The 20,262-nt window shown below is 46.9% G+C and overlaps 1 protein-coding gene across 1 annotated transcript in view; it reads left to right on the forward strand.

The window, feature by feature from the left end:
* Window positions 1–3,289: 3,289 nt before the first annotated feature.
* zfyve9b (zinc finger, FYVE domain containing 9b) overlaps window positions 3,290–20,262 on the forward strand; it is a 30,478-nt gene continuing 13,505 nt past the window's right edge. The window contains exons 1-8 of the mRNA XM_056276912.1: window positions 3,290–4,264; window positions 4,713–4,782; window positions 4,890–5,092; window positions 11,431–11,554; window positions 15,274–15,396; window positions 17,071–17,226; window positions 19,190–19,414; window positions 19,598–19,680. Coding sequence (XP_056132887.1) covers window positions 3,290–4,264; window positions 4,713–4,782; window positions 4,890–5,092; window positions 11,431–11,554; window positions 15,274–15,396; window positions 17,071–17,226; window positions 19,190–19,414; window positions 19,598–19,680 — 1,959 coding nt within the window. The remainder of the gene's footprint in view (window positions 4,265–4,712; window positions 4,783–4,889; window positions 5,093–11,430; window positions 11,555–15,273; window positions 15,397–17,070; window positions 17,227–19,189; window positions 19,415–19,597; window positions 19,681–20,262) is intronic.

Raw genomic sequence — 20,262 nt, forward strand, 5'->3', positions numbered from 1 at the left:
TCTTCTGAGAGAGTAGCTTTACCGTCCTCTTCTGAGAGAGTAGCTTTACCGTCCTCTTCTGAGAGTGTAGCTTCACCGTCCTCTTCTGAGAGAGTAGCTTTACCGTCCTCTTCTGAGAGTATAGCTTTACCTTCCTCTTCTGAGAGTGTAGCTTCACCGTCCTCTTCTGAGAGTGTAGCTTTACCTTCCTCTTCTGAGAGTATAGCTTTACCGTCCTCTTCTGAGAGAGTAGCTTTACCTTCCTCTTCTGAGAGTGTAGCTTTACCGTCCTCTTCTGAGAGTGTAGCTTTACCTTCCTCTTCTGAGAGTGTAGCTTTACCCATCTTCTGAGAGTGTAGCTTTACCGTCCTCTTCTGAGGGAGTAGCTTTACCGTCCTCTTCTGAGAGAGTAGCTTTACCTTCCTCTTCTGAGAGTGTAGCTTCACCGTCCTCTTCTGAGAGTGTAGCTTTACCTTCCTCTTCTGAGAGTGTAGCTCTACCTTCCTCTTCTGAGAGTGTAGCTTTACCTTCCTCTTCTGAGAGTGTAGCTCTACCTTCCTCTTCTGAGAGTGTAGCTCTACCTTTCCTCTTCTGAGAGTGTAGCTCTACCTTCCTCTTCTGAGAGTGTAGCTTTACCGTCCTCTTCTGAGAGTGTAGCTTTACCTTCCTCTTCTGAGAGTGTAGCTTTACCCATCTTCTGAGAGTGTAGCTTTACCGTCCTCTTCTGAGGGAGTAGCTTTACCGTCCTCTTCTGAGAGAGTAGCTTTACCTTCCTCTTCTGAGAGTGTAGCTTCACCGTCCTCTTCTGAGAGTGTAGCTTTACCTTCCTCTTCTGAGAGTGTAGCTCTACCTTCCTCTTCTGAGAGTGTAGCTTTACCTTCCTCTTCTGAGAGTGTAGCTTTAACTTCCTCTTCTGAGAGTGTAGCTTTACCTTCCTCTTCTGAGAGTGTAGCTTTACCGTCCTCTTCTGAGAGACTAGCTTTACCTTCCTCTTCTGAGAGTGTAGCTTTACCGTCCTCTTCTGAGAGAGTAGCTTTACCATCCTCTTCTGAGGGAGTAGCTTTACCTTCCTCTTCTGAGAGAGTAGCTTTACCTTCCTCTTCTGAGAGAGTAGCTTTACCGTCCTCTTATGAGAGAGTAGCTTTACCTTCCTCTTCTGAGAGAGTAGCTTTACCGTCCTCTTATGAGAGAGTAGCTTTACCGTCCTCTTCTGAGAGAGTAGCTTTACCTTCCTCTTCTGAGAGAGTAGCTAGCCAGTATGCGAACTATGCCATGGCTTTCTGTGACTTTTGTTACAAAGAAACAGTCATAGGTCAAACATTCAGGCCTACCTGCTACATGTCAGCTGTGTTACCCCCATCTGCAGCTTCTTCTGTCGGCTTGTCCTGCGGTGTCACCCCGGGCGACAGCGGGGTTGTACTGACAGCACACCCAGCAGGTGTAGCATCGGTGGTCGTCAAGCTAACATCTGCGGTAGAAGACGTCTCTGGCTCTGGTTGTTCTTCAGAGTCCATAGGCTTAAGCTTTTCTTTTGGTTTGTGTTTTTGGTCAAACCAACATTTGCGAGTAAGCTTCCTCGTTTTCTTTTCGACATATAGTATGCTGGCTACAAAAAAGAGAAATGATTGGGCGTCCGGGTAGAGGTCTATTCCGTTGCCTACCAACACGAAGATCGTCGGTTCGAATCCACGCGTTACCTCCGGCTTGGTCGGGCGTCCCTACAGATACAATTGGCCGTGTCTGTGGGTGGGAAGCCGGATGTGGGTATGTGTTCTGGTCGCTGCACTAGCGCCTCCTCTGGTCGGTCGGGGCGCCTGTTCGGGGGCGGGGGGATAGCGTGATCCTCCCACGCGCTACGTCCCCCTGGTGAAACTCCTCACTGTCAGGTGAAAAGAAGCAGCTGGCGACTCCACATGTATCGGAGGAGGCATGTGGTAGTCTGCAGCCCTCCCTGGATCGGAAGAGGGTGTGGAGCAGCGACCGGGACGGCTCGAAAGTGTGGGGTAATTGGCCAGATACAATTGTGGAGAAAAAGGGAGAAGGGAGAACCCCCCCCCCCCAAAAAAAGATGAATATGGCGATTCGGCGCGCAGACTGAGTGGGACTAAGAAAGTTTGGGGTTATTTTTTCTTTTCTGATCTTTGACTTAAAGTGAGTTATTGCGCCGCCACGCGTCTATGGTCATGGCAAGAATAGAATGCATGCCTGTATCTATTAACGTAAATTAGTGATGAATCACCCTCATGCATGAATTATACACCAATAATAGTCTAATTTTACGCATGATCTAAGATGATGAAGATACAGAAAAATAGAAATGCATGGCAAAAATAGCATATTGTTAATATTTTAGACACCCCCCCCCCATCATAATTTCAGGGGAGCTCATGTTTTATTAAGAGGAGCCAGGCTCCCCCCGGCTGCCCTGTATTTCGCACCCTGTAGCCAGCTGTATTGTACCACAGAAATACTCTGTAAGAGTGAGTCAATATGGGCGCACTTGTTCAAGGGCGGCAGAGAGCTAATGCTGGCCTTCATCGTGATTAAAAGCTATTAGCTTTGTGAGAGGGGATGAGATAAATGATCCCATGCTGCTTAATGGCCATAACACAAGAGAACATAGCTTCTCCAAACTAACGGGTCGTTATTAATGATTATGCATGACATTAGTGCACGTGCATATGTGAATTGTGAATTAATTCTTTAAAATTAATTAAAATTAATTCAACGTTTAAAAAAAACAAACGATAACAAAGCTGCTGTAAGAGTTTTGGGTTTGTGTTGACTTTGCGCACCCTTGTGGACACACGTGGTAGTGCTTTACAGAAGAATGACTTCATTTTGCGTAACACCTGCCTCTTGTTGCAAGGATCTCAATTTGTCTCGAGGAGGAGGAGAGTGACAGCTGTACCAGTGTTCCGCCTGTAAGGCCACGAGGTTGCGTATCTCTGCCTGTAGCTACGTATCCCATCTGCGTGCCGGAAATGGTTCTGCCAGATCCCGTCGGGAATCTGACCGGGAAACAAGCATTTGAAATTATTATATAGCAATAGCTCATCTTCTCACTGATGGTCTCATTTACATATGTCGCTCATATAGAATAGGACACCTAACTTTCAGTAATTGTGATAAGAAGTTTTGTATTTGTATTATTTGTTATGCGCTTTGAGTTTTAACTAGAGAAGCGTTATATAAAATGCAACTTCATTGATTGATTGATGTGTGTGTGTGTGTGTGTGTGTGTGTGTGTGTGTGTGTGTGTGTGTGTGTGTGTGTGTGTGTGTGTGTGTGTGTGATAGCACCTTGGAGCATGACTGTGCTTGTCTGTGAAGTGGAAAAGGCATTCCTAAGCCTCGGTGTTTTTAACGACCCCATTACACTCCCCACTTTACAAACAGACGAAGGGGACGCTCCATCGCTGATGGAAACCAAGCACCATTGGCTGAACAGACCCTGTCTCCTGGTGCTCAAAGATGGGGATGTAACTAAACCTGTGCTAGGTTGCAGCCAAATCCGACCGGAGTCCCCAACCAAAGCCCCATCGGATGGAAAAGTGCCCAGTTCTGAGGATGCTGTGGACCACCAGAAACCTTCTGAGCATGCTCAGTCCTGGCAAGCTGTCCAAAAGAGCTCAGCATCCCAGCTGGAGAGCCAGTCTGACAAGCTGCTTAAACAGCTGGAGGAGGGAACCTGCACTGTGACCACCATCTCCGCATGGGGGGAGAGGTGTTTTGGGGAGGCCTCCAGCCCTTTGGTGCTGAGTCCCACAGAGGCCACCTGGCCAGAGGAGGAGCACGAGGAGGAGGTGGAGGAAAGGAGACCCCGGCTCCTCCCGTCAAAGGAGGACTCGGTCGTTGAGGAGAAGGAACGTGAAGAGAGCCACCTGGAGCAACAGGAGCACTGCTATGCCAACGGACCTTCCCCGGCACCGTCCACTCTCACGTCGGGGGAGCCATGCAGCACCGCAACGTCTGATGAACTCCAGAGCCGGGCTAAACTCCGCCACCACCACCACCACCACGCCCCTGGCCTTAACGGACACCAGAAGACGGCCCACGCTGCCGGCGTGATGGGCGACGGTGTGATGGGCGACATCTCACCCTCCGTGGACCCCGACAACGAGAAGCTGCCGGCACCCGCTGGTATCTTGTCCAAGGAACGAGGCGTCGTTCTGGGCGAGGTGGCTCCGGTCTGGGTCCCCGACGCACAGGCTCAGGTCTGTATGAAGTGCGAGGTCAAGTTCACCTTCACCAAGAGGAGACACCACTGCCGTGCGTGTGGGAAGGTGAGGGAAGTGATCAAAACGTGGTTTACATGGCGCGTCTCACACTATGTCAACGCTCGAAAGTGAAATGAGAAAACGTAGGCGAGATAAAAGAGGGAATCAAAGTGATACAGCAAAAAGGATGACGGATGAAGGGGAGGGAATGAATAGAAAACGAAATTAACAAAGGTAACAGTAAATACATAGATAAAGTGAAGACAAGAAACTAAAACCTCAATAAAAGAGGAAGAACATAGAATAAAAAGTCGTTTGTTTTGTACTTTAAAAAACGTGAAAAGTAGTCAGTTTTTAATTGGGAGATACTTAACCGATCATTGATTTGTGAAACTCAATGTGTGTCACCGACTCTGTGTGTGTGTGCGTGTGTGTGTGTGTGTGTGTGTGTGTGTTTGTGTGTGTGTGTGTGTGTTTCGCCCAGATTTTCTGTGCGGTTTGCTCCAACCTGAAGTTCAGACTCTCACACCTGGACGGCAAAGAGGGGCGGGTTTGCGCTCCGTGTCACTCAGCACTGGTGAAAAGTGAGCGTCATCAAATCGTTTTATACTGGCAAAAAAACAAAACAGCAACCGAGTCAAAGGTCATTGAGATTATTTGTCACTGAAACTCACACATGATGTCCACCCAGGGACACCCCCCAGGGGAAAGAGGAGGGTGTGGTTCGCCGATGAGATCCTGAAAAACAAGCTGTCCGGGTCTGCTCCCACCACACCGGCCCGAGGGCCGGCCTTCTCCCCTCCGATGAGGAGGTCGCCGGAAGTTCCCATCAGGGGTCCTGCCAGCTCCCCTCAGCTCAGGAGACCCCTCAGGCCGCAGGAAACGACTATCAATGTGGGTTTGTACTAAACCGAACGAGCATGATGCATTATGGGAACTTTGTACTTTCGTTTCAGAAGTCAAAGTTCTTGTCACAGAGAATGACTCGTAAAAGACTTGTACTGGTTTCTGTGAGAAAAAGAAATGTAACTGTGCCCATCACTACTGACAAAACATTGGTCCAATTTGCCCCTAGGACAAATTGGATGTGGTTTGCAACAAGGAGGTGTGAAATTAAAGCTGAAACCCTGAAAACTATCCCCATTAATAAATAGTTACATGTTATCCATCTGGGTAGTGAAGTGAGGTTACATAATACTAGCCGTGGTTGGAGGCCCGCTCCATATAACACTGTTGAGATGTTTGACCGGGTAGGACAGACTCTGGTGCAGTGGGAAACACATTCCTACTCAAACAGGAAAAAAGACTGAAAGGTGATGCCGATGTGTCCATGACAACCAATATGACTGTACGACAGTGCTCCCATATAGTGTGATGTAGTTTGCAATACATTAGACCAGGGGTGGCTAACCGTGTGCCATGGAGAGCCATGGGTATGCAGGTTTTCATTCCAGCCGGACTCCAAACCAGGTGGTTTCACTGGCACATTCTTCCTCTTTGGCTGAAAGGTTGCTGATCAGTGAATTCACCTGGTGTGGAGTCCGGCTGGAATGAAAACCTGCATACCCATGGCTCTCCATGGCACACGGTTAGCCAGCGCTGCATTACACTGTCTGTGTTAGCTTTGGTCCCAGCATCCATTTTTACAAGGGTGGGAACTATTTATTGCTGAGCTGACGACACACCAGCCACAATGGCTGCTACACCTGGTTTGGAGGGACGGATCAGGGAAAGCTTGTATTTCAGCTTCAAAGTCAGATTTTTTTCTTTTAAGTCCCGTAAAACGGCATTTAGATAACGGTGGACTTCTGCGATTTGACATACATCCAAATGACACAGAACAGTTAGGTGGGATTTTGTGAGGGGAGGGACTTTGATTTGAGTCACAGCCAATCACCACCGGGTATTTTTTGACGAATGTGGACATCGATATTGTGGGAGGGTTTCTTCTTGGCACACTGTTCAAAGTCAGTCACTCAATGTCCAGTGCAATTACTCAATATCCAACGCCTTCAAGTCTGATGTAAGTAGGTTTATTATATTAGCACAGAAAAGGTACATCAACAAACCGAGCTGGTCCCGGGAGCAACTGAAGCAACCTGTCCAAAGCACAGTCTTTCATACTGTAATGTCACCCCGCCAATTGTGGAGCTTAACCTTAGACCACACCTTTGACTCTAGATCACATCCCACTATACATCATTATTTTCTCATCAAGACATGGTTTTGGTTTCCAGAATCTAATGGTGTCTCATTCTTTTTAGGCAATGTGGCCTAATGTGGCCTGTTACACAGACTGCCATCTAGTGGCATTGACAGTATACAACAATTTTAATTCTGCTATGTTTACACCATTATTTCCACGGTTCTTACACATCTAATCAAAAAATAACCGATTGCCTGCAATAGTTACCATTATAAGCCAACATTTGATTCTTGGTTGATAAAAATTCATTAGATAAAAATGAACATATTGATTCTTAACATCAAGTCAAATTATTTTCCGCATTTCCCTCCTTTGTGACTTTAAAGTCACACCAGGGTTAGCGTACCTAAACGGTTATAATGAAAACAAATTGCATATAAAATTCCAACCTGGAAAGTTGATAATACCAGAATCACTTTAATAAACTCAGTGTAGGTGGAGGCGAAAAACCTAGTTCACCTGTCTCACAAAGAGAAACAAGTATTTCCGAGACTGAGGTTATTGTTTTTACTAGGAAAATTCCCCCACAGTCCCCTATTACCAACCTTCCATGCGTAGGGCGACCACATTAAAGTCTACAACTGGACAAACTTTCATTCTGTTTCATCGTTGTACTCTTAATGATTGGTACACTATGAATACAAACTCACAGTGAGGTGAAAATACTTGTGCTTCTGTTCCATAAAAATGCTAAATGCTGTTTTTATATCATAAATGACCGAGCAAGCTGAAATCAAATTTAAAATTACATTTAAATCAAAGTTACATCAAAGTACACATTTCCTATGGGACCAGTCACGGTAAACAATGTTAGTACAATGAGAATATAATACTTCTGCATGACAGCTGTGACGATCTTCTGCACTTCAACCCAGATGCTTTATGCATCATTGAAGGCTGTCACTGTGGAGAGGTTACAAGCATATACGACGCACAGTGACTCAGCTTCCTCTGTCCAGCATGGAAGGCTCTCCCAACTTCTGCTGCAATTTGGACGGTGTATTTTGCCACACAGTATCGCCAGCTACCTGGACGTTGAGCACTTCAAGCTTTTTCCAAGCAACAGTTACAACATTACGACTTTTGAAACCATCAGGATCTATAGCCATCCCCATAGGGTCAGGATATAGTGAAGACTGGAATGCCAACTCTTTCTTCAGTAGGTGTATTTGGTATGTAGTATAGTAACATTAGGAATAGTGGGCTCAGCAGTACAAATAGTCTTATTTTCCTCAACGACCCATGTTCGAACAGCTATAGCCTGTTCGAACATGGGTCAAAAATGTGAACAAGTTTGTCTACTTGTTCACGTGAAAATGCTACATATGGGTCTTTCTCCCATCTCCCAAAATCATCAAATGAGTGCAGCTGGTGCAATGTCAGATAGTGCATGAATCCCTGCCCAGTGTGTATTTTGTCCCGTCATAGCAGTTGTCATTCGTCTGACCATCAATGGGATCACACCGCATGAGGCAAACATTAGTACCACTAACAAGATCACCCCTATTTTAGCAAACATTGCTCCCCGCATATCACCGGACCAATCAACATCCCACATGCCATGACCAGCATTCTCTTTTAATCCGGCTGCTAATGTTTCAAACTTGGTCATAGCCTTAGTGAATGAGCCGTTGGGAGCATTGTTATTGGGGATAAATGTACAACAAGCATCACCAAACATAATGCAAACCCCTCATTTCTCTGCAAGTAGCATGTCTAAAGCCATCCTATTCTACCACGCCATTTGTGATGTGGCATGGGTTTGCTCCGCTAAGGCTTTCAATGCATCTTTAGTGTAGTTAATAAATTGTTGTTGGTTATAATATAGGTAATTTATCTAATCTACATTTCTATTCGGGGCTACAAATAAGAAGAGGGATGCAAAGCCTGCTGCTATCTGATTTTGAGCCTTGTGTTCATCTGGTACACCCCTAGGGATGCCTGTGCCATCTATCCAGACCCTTGGGTCTTCCTGGTAATCACCTTTGTGCAGATAATTGTTACCTTTAAGTGGGGCAGTATTGGATACTGGCAATATATAAATATTCTGAGACAACATAACACGCGCGCAGAGGCCATTCCACACAAGTGGCAGTTTAACTCCGAGTTCATTGTCCCCACACAGCCAGTACATATCAGGGATTGGCTCAGTCTGGTTCATAATGTAATGTGGGGCGTCATAGTGTGTCATGCTGAAACCTTTTGCTGTTACCACGCCATATTGCTGAATTATGAACACGTGAGAGCCATTGCCAGTAAAATTTCCCACTGATTTCTTTCCACGGTTGTGATAGAAGCACTCGAAGCTTGCTGAGGGCCAAATCGGTGGAGACACATTCGGTGCAAAGCCATGCCCACTGAGGACATTGGGGCATACATTCCTAATTGTTAATGATATGTTGGTACCTCTGGCTAACATGCAGTCCCATTCGCATAGTGGTTTCTGAGTGAGGGTGTATCCGCCGTCCCAGTGGCAATGTGTTCTGCTACCAGCGGTGGTTGCTAGTTTGGCTTTACACGGCCTTGCTGTGTATGGTAGGGGAACCACCCATAATTGTGGCTGGGCGGACATACAGCTCATCAACTGATAGTTCTCATCAACTGATAGTTGATGAGAACAAAGGTGCAGAAGACGAAGATCACATCTTAAGAAGCGAAGTTGAAGAAGGCATCTGAAAAATGACAAAGCACCAGGAGCAGATAATATACCAGCGGAACTAATCAAAAATTAGTATTAATACATAAATCATTCATTCATTCATTCATTCATTCATTCATTCGTGCAGATTTGTAAAAAAGAAAAAAGGCTTTGCTTACCTTTTTTGGTGGCAACCATTGGTCTGAGCTGTAATAGTCCTATCCAGATGACAGGCTCTTCAGGCCTCTCCTGGCTGGCTCACCAGTTCAATTTGGGAGAATTTCTTCTTGGCACACAGTTCAAAGTCAGTAACTCAGTGTCGTCCAATAAAATTACTCAATGCCCAATTCCTTAAGGTTGTATTAGCACACAAAAGGTACATCAACAAACCGAGCTGGTCCCAGGAGCAACTGAAGCAACCTGCTCAAAGCACACTCTTTTATACTGTAAGTTAACCCCACCTATCGTGGAGTTTAACCTGAGACCACACCTTTGACTCTAGATCATACCCCTATACATCATTTTTTTTTTTTTTTATCAAGACACTGTTTTGGTTTCCAGAATCTATCCATCCATCCATTAGCCGAACCGCTTATCCTGCTCTCAGGGTCGCGGGGATGCTGCAGCCTATCCCAGCAGTCATTGGGCGGCAGGTGGAGAGACACCCTGAACAGGCCACCAGACAATCACAAGGCCCACACACACACACAAACACACACACACACATATTCACACCTAGGGACAATTTAGTATGGCCAGTTCACCTGACCTACATGTCTTTGGACTGTGGGAAGAAACCGGAGCACCCAGAGGAAACCCACGCAGACACGGGGAGAACATGCAAACTCCACACACAGGACGACCCAGGATGTTTGTTTATGCAATTCGTTATTTGTGCAAATTTCTTTTTCTTTTCTTTTTTTTGGCCTGGCACCAACAAGCACAGTCTGCAAAGTTGCCAGTCCAATGCTTTCATTTTAAAGACATAAAATGTACCAACAGGAGCAGTAATCTCTAAATATGTGTGTGAGGCAGGGAGAGAGAATCCAGAATCTAATAGCGTCTCATTCCTTTTACGAAATGTGGCCTAATGTGGCCCGTTACACAGACTCCCATCTAGTGGTATTAACAGTATACAAAAATTATCATTCTGTTATGTTTACGCCATTATTTCCACGGTTCTTACACATCTTCTACTACTACTACCACTACTATTCCTACTACTACTTTCGGCTGCTCCCGTTAGGGGTCGCCACAGCGGATCATCAGTTTCCATCTCTTCCTGTCCTCTGCATCTTCCTCTGTCACACCAGCCACCTGCATGTCTTCCCTCACCACATCCATAAACCTCCTCATTAGCCTTCCTCCTCTCCTCTTCCCTGGCAGCTCTATATTCAGCATCCTTCTCCCAATATACCCAGCATCTCTCCTCCACACATGTCCAAACCATCTCAATCTTGCCTCTCTTGCTTTGTCTCCAAACCGTCCAACCTGAGCTTCTTACACACTTCTTACTTCTTAAATCTTGCTTCTTACGGTTCTTACACATGTAATGAAAAAAATAAATAAATAACGGATTGCCTGCAATAGTTAACATTATAATCCAGCATTTGTTTCTTGGCTAATAAAAATAACCATACATTATATAAAGATAAACCTATTGATTATTAACATTAGGACAAATTATTTTCCATAATATGCTATTGTCTAGTTTCAGTTTGGTGGTAGACAATCACTCGTCTTCTCTCGATCTCGCTCCCAATTTATTAAACATATTTGTTAGTGTACGCCCGCAAGTGTAGGATGCCATTGCTAAAAAATACTGTCTCATAAAGAATTTACTTAACTCACTGGATTACTTTGCTCCTTGTTTGTTGAGCACTTTCCCTACCGTTGAGTGTTTCTTTTAACAAAGTTATTCAACCGGTTATTTTCTTGCCCGGTGCGGGATTCGATACGAGGTGTACTGCACCACAAGGCGACATCACTAACCGCTCGACTAAAGGGTCACGTCTGTTAACTAGGGGCTAACGGGTCTTATTCGTAGTTTACAGTTATATATTTTTCAAGCAGAGAAAACTCCTATTCTTACAAATACATTTTTTTGAATTTCTAAAACTTAGAGATAAAGAGACAAAAAAATAAATTGCAGATAAAAGGTAGCAAGAATGAAAAAAAAATGTTCATTTCATGAGGCCTATAGTAATAACCTCTCTGCATTTGACATGGCTGGCAGTATGTGAATTGCCCCTGTGCACCGAAATCCTTTCATCTGATAGTTCAACCATTGATTGATAAGAGTCATTAGTATCAACTATACAGTCTAGGTCTGCTGTTATCTGTATTATCCATAAATCTGTTCACCTGACCCCTCCCCCATCTCTGTAGGAGGCCTGTGGTCCTTATGGCTGGGGCAGCACAACTCTAATGAGCAGCCACATCAGCAGCTCAGCCAACCTCATCCCCCTGGACGGCTTGCCTCCCATCCTCACCTCCACCGGAGTTAAGGGAGGTATGATTAGCTCCAACATTAACGCCATTCACACTTTTACCCCGGACGCCATTTTGGGAGCACTGGTGCCTTCTCTGGGCCTACAGCATTAGCTTAATGACCATGTGCCTGGAAGGAAGAATCACCCATTCACATTTCTAGACCGGGGGAAACAAAAGCCAGAGGAGCTGAAACAGTCTCCCTTACCTTGACATTCACCTACCAATGTGCCGCTGAACAAGGCAACTTTTTAGTCAAGTGGCGTGGCGTGGCGGGCTATTCCGTTGCCTACCAACACGGGGGTCGCTGGTTCGAATCCCCATATTACATCTGGCGTGGTCGGGCGTCCCCACAGACACGGCGCACTCTGTTGCATAAATGTAGTCCGCTTACTTCCGGTTTCGACCGCGGCAGTCATACCAGTTTCCGGTTTCTTGCCGTACGCTACGGCACGTTGTTCGCGATGCAAGATTTACCACGGACAAATGTCACCGACGTGTACATGATTACAAGGGTGAGTCATGGAGCCTGTGTTCTAGCGTAGTTTATAGCCTAGCTTGGTGTCTGTAAACGTACTGTTTTTCTTCGTAGAGTTTGTAATTACTCGCCCTAATTGTGGGTCTAACTTGACACGTACAACTTGAAACCTTCCACCCGTTTGCTTGCGGCTGCGGGTCAAAGTGCGTCGAAAACTCCGCACACGTCGCTGACATTTATCCGCGGCAGTTTAGCGTCTTTAGGCATCGCGAACAGTGTGCCTGGGTAAGACGCTAAACTGCAACCCCAGGCTGTAGAGGGGTAGCGCCTTACCTCAGCAAGGGCCCTTTGGCTAAGGACGACGTCCCTACTGATAGACCTGGTCCTCCTGCATGCCTATATGGTACTGTAACCGGTTACTTTCTTGCCCGGTGCGGGATTCGATACGGGGTGTACTGCACCACAAGGCGACGTCACTAACCGCTCGGCTAAAGGGTCAGACCCATTAGCTAGGGACTAATGTGTCTTATTAGTAGTTTACAGTACTTCCCATGGTGCCCAGTCCAGCCAACACACTGGGGTAGGAGAAGGGAACCCTGATTTCAAATCCACCTGCTGCCTTGTGGGTTGATGCCTCTTTAGGCAAAGGCTAGGACAGTGTTTCTCAACCCAGTCCTCAAGGAACCCCCTATCCTGCAGATTTTCATTGTAACCCTGCATAGGCAGCCCTGCTTGTACTTACTCGACCAATCATCTCGCAGCGCTTCATTATGCAAGGTGTGCAACGTCTGACAAAATTCATTGCTGATTGGTTGAATAACTACAAACAGGTATACCTATTCAGGGTTGCAAAGAAAATATGCAGGATAGGGGTTCCTTGAGGACTGGGTTGAGAAACACTGGGCTAGGAGAAGGTAACTCTGAATTAAAATCCCCGGGCACAGTCTACCCAGCTGTCAGTACCCGGAAAGGGTAAACCATGGCGGCCCCGCTCAGTCAGCCCGGCAGTGGTTCCGGCAGCTCTGTTTGTCAACTCGGCAGCAGTTCTGGCAAAAAGCAACAGGATTCAACAGCAACAGGCCGTCTCAGCTACGCCGTGCCCCCGAACAACAGGAAGTCTTGCCAAGGGACACTATAGAGCACCAAATAGTGTCGTCATCTAGGGTGCAGATCCCCACATGTGAGGCTGCTAGGGTGCAGCCTCACATGTGCCCCTGACCAAGGCAATGGGAGGAAATAACTGGAGTTGGACCCCGGGCGCTGCAGAGAGTACATTTCATTTGTATGTATGTACAACATGACTAAAGAATATTCTATTCTATTCCATTCCACTGACGATCGCATACGGCAATAAACCGGAAACTGGTATAACTGCCACGGTCGAAACCGGAAGTCTGCGGGTGCGAAGCCGGATGCGGATATGTATCTTGGTCGCTGCACCAGCGCCTCCTCTGGTCGGTCGGGCGCCTGTTCGGGGGGGGGGGGGCTGGGGGAGTAGCGTTATCCTCCCGCGCGCTCCGTCCCCCTGGCGAAACTCCTCACTGTCAGGTGAAAAGAAGCGGCTGGCGACTCCACATGTATTGGAGGAGGCATGTGGTAGTCTGCAGCCCTCCCCGGATCGGCAGAGGGGGTGGAGCAGCGACTGGGACGGCTCGGAAGAGGGGGGTAATTGGCCAAGTACAACTGGGGAGAAAAGGGGGAGGGGGGGTTAAGTCAGTCAAGTTGCCAGGAGTGATCAAAAATAAGACCGTAGCCATGTTTGTATCCAAATGTTAGCATCCAAATGTTAGCGTTGCTAAAACGCGTTTCGGATTATTGATAGACCTGGCGCGCCCTTGTGGACAAAAGCGGTAGTGTTTTGTGGAAGAACGGCTATTTTCGTTCACCCTCTAGTAACTGGTTCATTCCTTTTGAAGAGAAGAGTGAAACATGTAGAAATGTGTTGGGATAACAGCTGTTTGTTAAATATATAGTGATGAGGGAATGAGTCGCTAAATTGTGGCTATGTATTCTGTCTGTGTGGCGTAATCTGACCCAGAGACAAGCCTTTGAAGTCATTTTAAATAGATATAGGGCTTCTAATCTTCTCGCTGATGGTCTCATTTGCTTATGTCGGTCACGTGGAGGCATGAAAATTAAACAGAATTATAAATAAAACAACCAGTGAAAAATTCCCTGCAGCACCTTTAAGTGAATTGTAAGCAAAGTTTTGAGAAGTAGAGAAAACATGAGAGTAGGGTATGCTTTCTATTAGCTGGTTTTAAGAGACCCAGCGTTCTCACAGGACCATGTCATCAAAACCAATCGAGAGAAAGACAGAGAAGGGATGCCAGGATGCCTTTTGCTGGAGAAATCTTAAAATTCAATTTCTATCACTCTTTTTCTCAAATATGTCAACTTTTCCACGTGGAACTAGGGTAAAATGTTTAAGAGGGGTTTTATTCTGAGGTTCTGGAAATTCCATTTGGCCCTTCTCATTCCTAACTTCAAGATTCCCATAAAAATAATTTTAAATGCAGCTTTCTGTCCCCTGCATCTCAGTGTACATCTGTGTGCACTCCTACCTTCTTAGCATGTAGCTGCTATGTTAAATGATAATTTGGCCCTGCTCCTTACAAATTTACTGGGCAGTTTAGAAAGAATCACACCAGCTTACCTTAATGCTTTTAAGACCATGGATTGTGCAAAGCTTATTCATCCTGTTCATGAATTTATTTTTCAAATATGCATTTTTCACTCAGGACGTGAGCTTGCATCTTCAGCCAAAGAGGATAAATTCCGTTGCGTACCAACACGGGGATCGCCAGTTCGAATCCCCTCGTTGCCTCTGGCTTGGTCGGGTGTCCCTACAGACACAATTGGCCGTGTGTGCGGGTGGGAAGCCGGATGTGGGTATGTGTCCTGGTTGCTGCACTAGCGCCTCCTCTGGTCGGTCGGGGCGCCTGTTCAGGGGGGAGGGGGAACCTGGGTGAATAGCGTGATCCTCCCATGCGCTACGTCCCCCTGGCGAAACTCCTCACTGTCAGGTGAAAAGAAGCGGCTGGTGACTCCACATGTATCTGAGGAGGCATGTGGTAGTCTGCAGCCCCCCCCTGGATTGGCAGAGGGGGTGGAGCAGCGACCGGGACGGCTTGGAAAATAGGGTAATTGGCCAAGTACAACTGCGGAGAAAAAGTGGGGGAAAAGCCAAAGAAAAACAGTTTTAGTTGTTGAAAAAAGGACTCTCCGGACTAACAGATGTGTTAATTTTCTCCTCTCCTCAGATTACACAGTAGAGGAGAGGCCCTCTGCAATGCTGCTAATTCAGGAGCTGGAGAGCGGCCGGCCCAAGCCCCTGGTCTTTGTGCTCAATGCCAACCTGCTCGCCATGGTCAAGCTGGTCAACTGTATGTCAAACGTGTTTTCCTATATTTCTGCAGTTGGTGATTGTTCATTCAGATTCAGGCTGACACAACCTGTGTATTGTGCATATTTTCACATCTTAATGTGTATTGTACTATCATAGAGCATCTCGTGCAATCTTAAAAAAAAAATCCTTGTTACCAAGAAAAACATGAAAAAAGAAATCTGAGATGCATGTATTCACCAAGACAGGGGATAGGGGGAATGATTTAGAGTCAGCATTCACACAGAGGACCAAATCAAATAACATGGAAATCCCATATGAAAATAGCTATTACTACAGTATTTCCTGTATTTTTTTCATCACATTACCATAGAAACACTCCTTCTATCATAGAAACCTTTCTTGTTTGCAATGGTGATGGACAGATGGGGACGAGATCAGGCAGGAGTCTCCGTGGACTATGATGTTTGTCGATGACATTGTGATCCATCACAAGAGTAGAGAGCAGGTTGAGGAGAGCCTGGATAGGTGGAGGTATGCACTGGAGAGAAGAGGAATGAAAGTCAGTAGGAGGAAGACGTAATGCCTATGCGTGAATGAGAGGGAGGACAGCGGAATGGTGAGGATGCAAGGAGTAGAGGTGACAAAGGTGGATGAGTTTAAATACTTGGGGTCAACTGTCCAAAGTAATGGGGAGTGCAGAAGAGAGGTGAAGAAGAGAGCGCAGGCAGGGTGGAGTTGGTGGAGAAGAGTGTCAGAAGTGCTTTGCAACAGAAGGGTACCAGCAAGAGTTAACGGGAAAGTTTACAAGATGGTTGTGAGACCAGCTGTGTTATATGGTTTGGAGACAGTGGCACTGATGAAAAGACAGGAGGTGGAGCTGGAGGTGGCAGAGATGAAGATGCTAAGATTTTCACTGGGAGTGATGAAGAAGGACAGGATTAGGAACGAGTATATTAGAGGGACCGCTCAGGTTGGACGGTTTGGAGACAAAGCAAGAGAGGCAAGATTGAGATGGTTTGGACATGTGTGGAGGAGAGATGCTGGGTATATTGGGAGAAGGATGCTGAATATGGAGCTGCCAGGGAAGAGGAAAAAAGGAAGGCCAAAGAGGAGATTTATGGATGTGGTGAGGGAGGACATGCAGGTGGCTGGTGTGACAGAGGAAGATGCAGAGGACAGGAAGAGATGGAAACGGATGATCTGCTGTGGCGCCCCCTAACGGGAGCAGCCAAAAGTAATAGTAGTAGTAGTAGTAGTACCATAGAAACACTATAGCCATGTACTACTGCATTTCTATAGTAATACTACAGCAACGCTTTAGGGAGCACTTTCTAAATAACAGAATTTTATAGCAACATGACAAATACAGAGGATATGCTGTAGTAATTTGTACAGTAATGGGTTTAGTGTTTGTATAGTCATGTGAGGAAAGAAATCACAGGGAATACCATGGTCATTTCCTTTGGTTTTACTATATTGAAATATGCATTTTCATATAGGATGCATTGAAACATGTCCTGATCCAACTTTTCAGCGGCTAGAAAATGGAGACTGTCTGAATTTGTCACACACAGCGCATCATCAAATTCATTTTTCCCTGTGTTTCTGCACTGGGCCATGCAGGTGCGTGTGCTGTGTGTTATCACTAGCATTTAAAAAGAAAAAAAGAAGTCATTGTGGATAGGTGAGGTTGTGTCTGGACTGTGTGCAGATGTCAACAGGAAGTGCTGGTGTGTGACGTCAAAGGGCATGCACGCCGTGGGCCAGGTGGAGGTGGTGGTGCTGCTGCAGTGCCTGCCGGAAGAGAAGAGCTTCCCCAGAGACATCTTCCGTCACTTCATCCAGCTGTACCGGGACGCCCTCGCAGGTCCGACACACAACACTGCTGCTTCTCAGGTGCCGTTCCAGCGGGGCAAAGCAGTGATACTGTACATCACCCTGCTGGAAAGCAAGCTCAAACCAGTTTATGTGGCTCGCTGGTCTTTGGTGGTCGTATGCTGGTCTCTTAATGGTCAGAGCTGCTAGATAAGTTTGTTGTATGGACCAGTATGGACTTGAGTACAAGACTTTCATTTACTCTTTTTATTTTTGCACAGTAGGTGGCGCAGTGATTAACGCAGTCGCCTCACAACAGGAAGGTCCAGGGTTCGAGCCCCAGGTAGTTCAACCTTGGGGGTCGTCCCGGGTCGTCCTCTGTGTTGAGTTTGCATGTTCTCCCCGTGTCTGTGTGGGTTTCCTCCGGGGGCTCCGGTTTCCTCCCGCAGTCCAAAGACATGTAGGTCAGGTGAATCGGCCGTCCTGAATTGTCCCTAGGAATGAATGAGTGTGTGTGTGTGTGTGTGTGTGTGTGTGTGTGTGTGTGTGTGTGTGTGTGTGTGTGTGTGTGTGTGTAGGCCCTGTGATAGACTGACGGCTTGTCCAGGGTGTCTGTCTGCCTGCTGCCCAATGCCTGCTGGGATAGGCTCCAGCATCCCCGCGACCCTGAGAGCAGGATAAGTGGTTTGGATAATGGATGGTTGGATGAATGGTGTAGTGGGCGGTAAACGCACCGAAACAGTTTCCAGACTATAGTTTTTACACTGCGTTATATCTTTATTGCATAAATTCTTATTATCATCATCATCATCATCATCCTTCGACCACAGTCGAGCAAAATTATTATTATTATTCTTATGCTTAAAGAGAATAGTGTCAAACTGATGTAAATTACAGAAAATAGTGCATTTGAATCAGAAAAAAACATAGACTAAAGCTTTTGTGAAAATATTGCCCATATTCATAGTTGGTTGTGTAATTATGATCACTGACTAAAGATCCTATTTTACCCACCTTGTTGTGTAACACTCCATCCCTGTTTGATATGAGTGTTAAGCTTCCCCTGAGGAGATCAAGTAAGTGCACTGTCCTCCGTTTCTGTTATGTTATGATTGATTCATTCCTCTGAAACATCGGAAAATTGGAATGTGAAACATTCCTTACTCGGAGGAGGGGAAAAAATCTCAAATTAGGAGACAAAAAAGGGGGTGGAATGGGGCGTCCGGGTAGCATAGCGGTTAATTCCGTTGCCTGCCAATACGGGGATCGCTGGTTTGAATCCCCGTGTTATCCCCGGCTTGGTCGGGCGTCCCTACAGGCACAATTGGCCGTGTCTGCGGGTGGGAGGCCGGATGTGGGTACGTGTCCTGGTCACTGCACTAGCGCCTCCTCTGGTCGGTCGGGATGCCTGTTCGGGGGGGGACTGGGGAGAAAAGCGTGATCCTCCCACGCGCTACGTCCCCCTGGTGAAACTCCTCACTGTCAGGTGAAAAGAAGCGGCTGGCGAATCCCCGTGTATCGGAGGAGGCATGTGGTAGTCTGCAGCCCTCCCCGGATCGGCAGAGGGGGTGGAGCAGCGACCAGGACAGCTCGGTAGAGTGGGGTAATTGGCCGGATACAATTGGGGAGAAAAAAAGGGGGAAATTTTTTCCAAAAAAAAAGAAAGAAAAAAGGGTGGAAATTCAATGAAAAAACCCAACTCTTGAGGTCCTGGTTGCATCACCAGATCAGTGTGTACTTTGTAAGACTTGGGCCTGATTGTAGTGTTTTGTGTTTGAAGGTGGACCACAACCTTTGCTGCTTCATGTAGTAACTGCCAAATAAAGGCCTAAAATGACAAATAATAACCTGTAAACAAAATTAAGAAAGCAAGCCGAGCTGCGGATTAATTTGTCAAACTCTGATTCATCAAATCATTATGTGGGCTGACCCCCCCCCCCCCATATCCAACACTGCATTAGTGCGCTGTCGGTCCTGTAAAAGCCCTCCCTGTCCATCTCCACTGTGTTTCATAGGGAAGGTCGTGAGCCACCTGGCCCTCTCGCTCTTCGGCGGCAGCTTGCTGGGCAGTGACGAGCACGCGGGCTTCTTATACGTGTGCGCCACCTTTCAGTCCCTTCAGGGTCTACCTCTGCCCAACCAGCCCTACCTCTTTGGCCTGCTGGTGCACCGAGCGGAGGTGGCCTGGGCCAGGGCCTTCCCCCTACGCCTCATGCTGCGGCTGGGAGCTGAGTACCGATGTGAGCCAGACACCACGTGTGTGTGTGTGTGTGTGTGTGTGTGTGTGTGTGTGTGTGTGTGTGTGTGTGTGTGTGTGTGTGTGTGAGTGAGTGTGTGTTTAACTGTGTTTATCCTGCGTGTAATGTTACAGTAAGTGGTCAAAGTACCCTTCAAACGACTCCCCTGTCTTCTTTTCTCTGCAGTTTATCCATGTCCTCTGTACAGTGTGCGGTTCAGGAAAGCCTTGTTTGGAGAACCAGGCCACACCATCATGAGACTGCTGGTGGTGAGAGTGACCTGCATGCCAATCAATCAATCAATCAATCAATCGATCAATCAATCGAGGAAGCAAACAAATGGACTATTCATACAACAGATATTGTTTGTAGGTGCCACGTTGACGCAGTGGTTAGCACGGTCGCCTCACAGCAAGAAGGTCCTGGGTTCGAGCCCCGGGGTAGTCCAACCTTGGGGGTTGTCTCGGGTCATCCTCTGTGTGGAGTTTGCATGTTCTCCCCGAGTCTGCGTGGGTGTCCTCCGGGTGCTCCAGTTTCCTCCCACAGTCCAAAGACATGTAGGTCAGGTGAATCGGCCGTAGTAAGTTGTCCCTAGGTGTGAATGTGTCGACGTTGTCATGGCCTGGCGGGCCTGTCCAGGGTGTCTCCCCGCCTGCCGCCCAATGACTGCTGGGATAGGCTCCATCATCCTGTGACCCAAATTGTCCCTACGTGTGAATGTGTGTGTGTGTGTGTGTGTGTGTGTGTGTGTGTGTGTGTGTGTGTGTGTGTGTGTGTGGGCCTGTGATGGACTGGAAGCCTGTCCAGGGTGTCTCCCAGCCTGCCACCCCAATGACTGCTGGGATAGGCTC

This window comes from Lampris incognitus, chromosome 3, assembly GCF_029633865.1.
Source record: "Lampris incognitus isolate fLamInc1 chromosome 3, fLamInc1.hap2, whole genome shotgun sequence".
Lineage (NCBI taxonomy): Eukaryota > Metazoa > Chordata > Actinopteri > Lampriformes > Lampridae > Lampris > Lampris incognitus.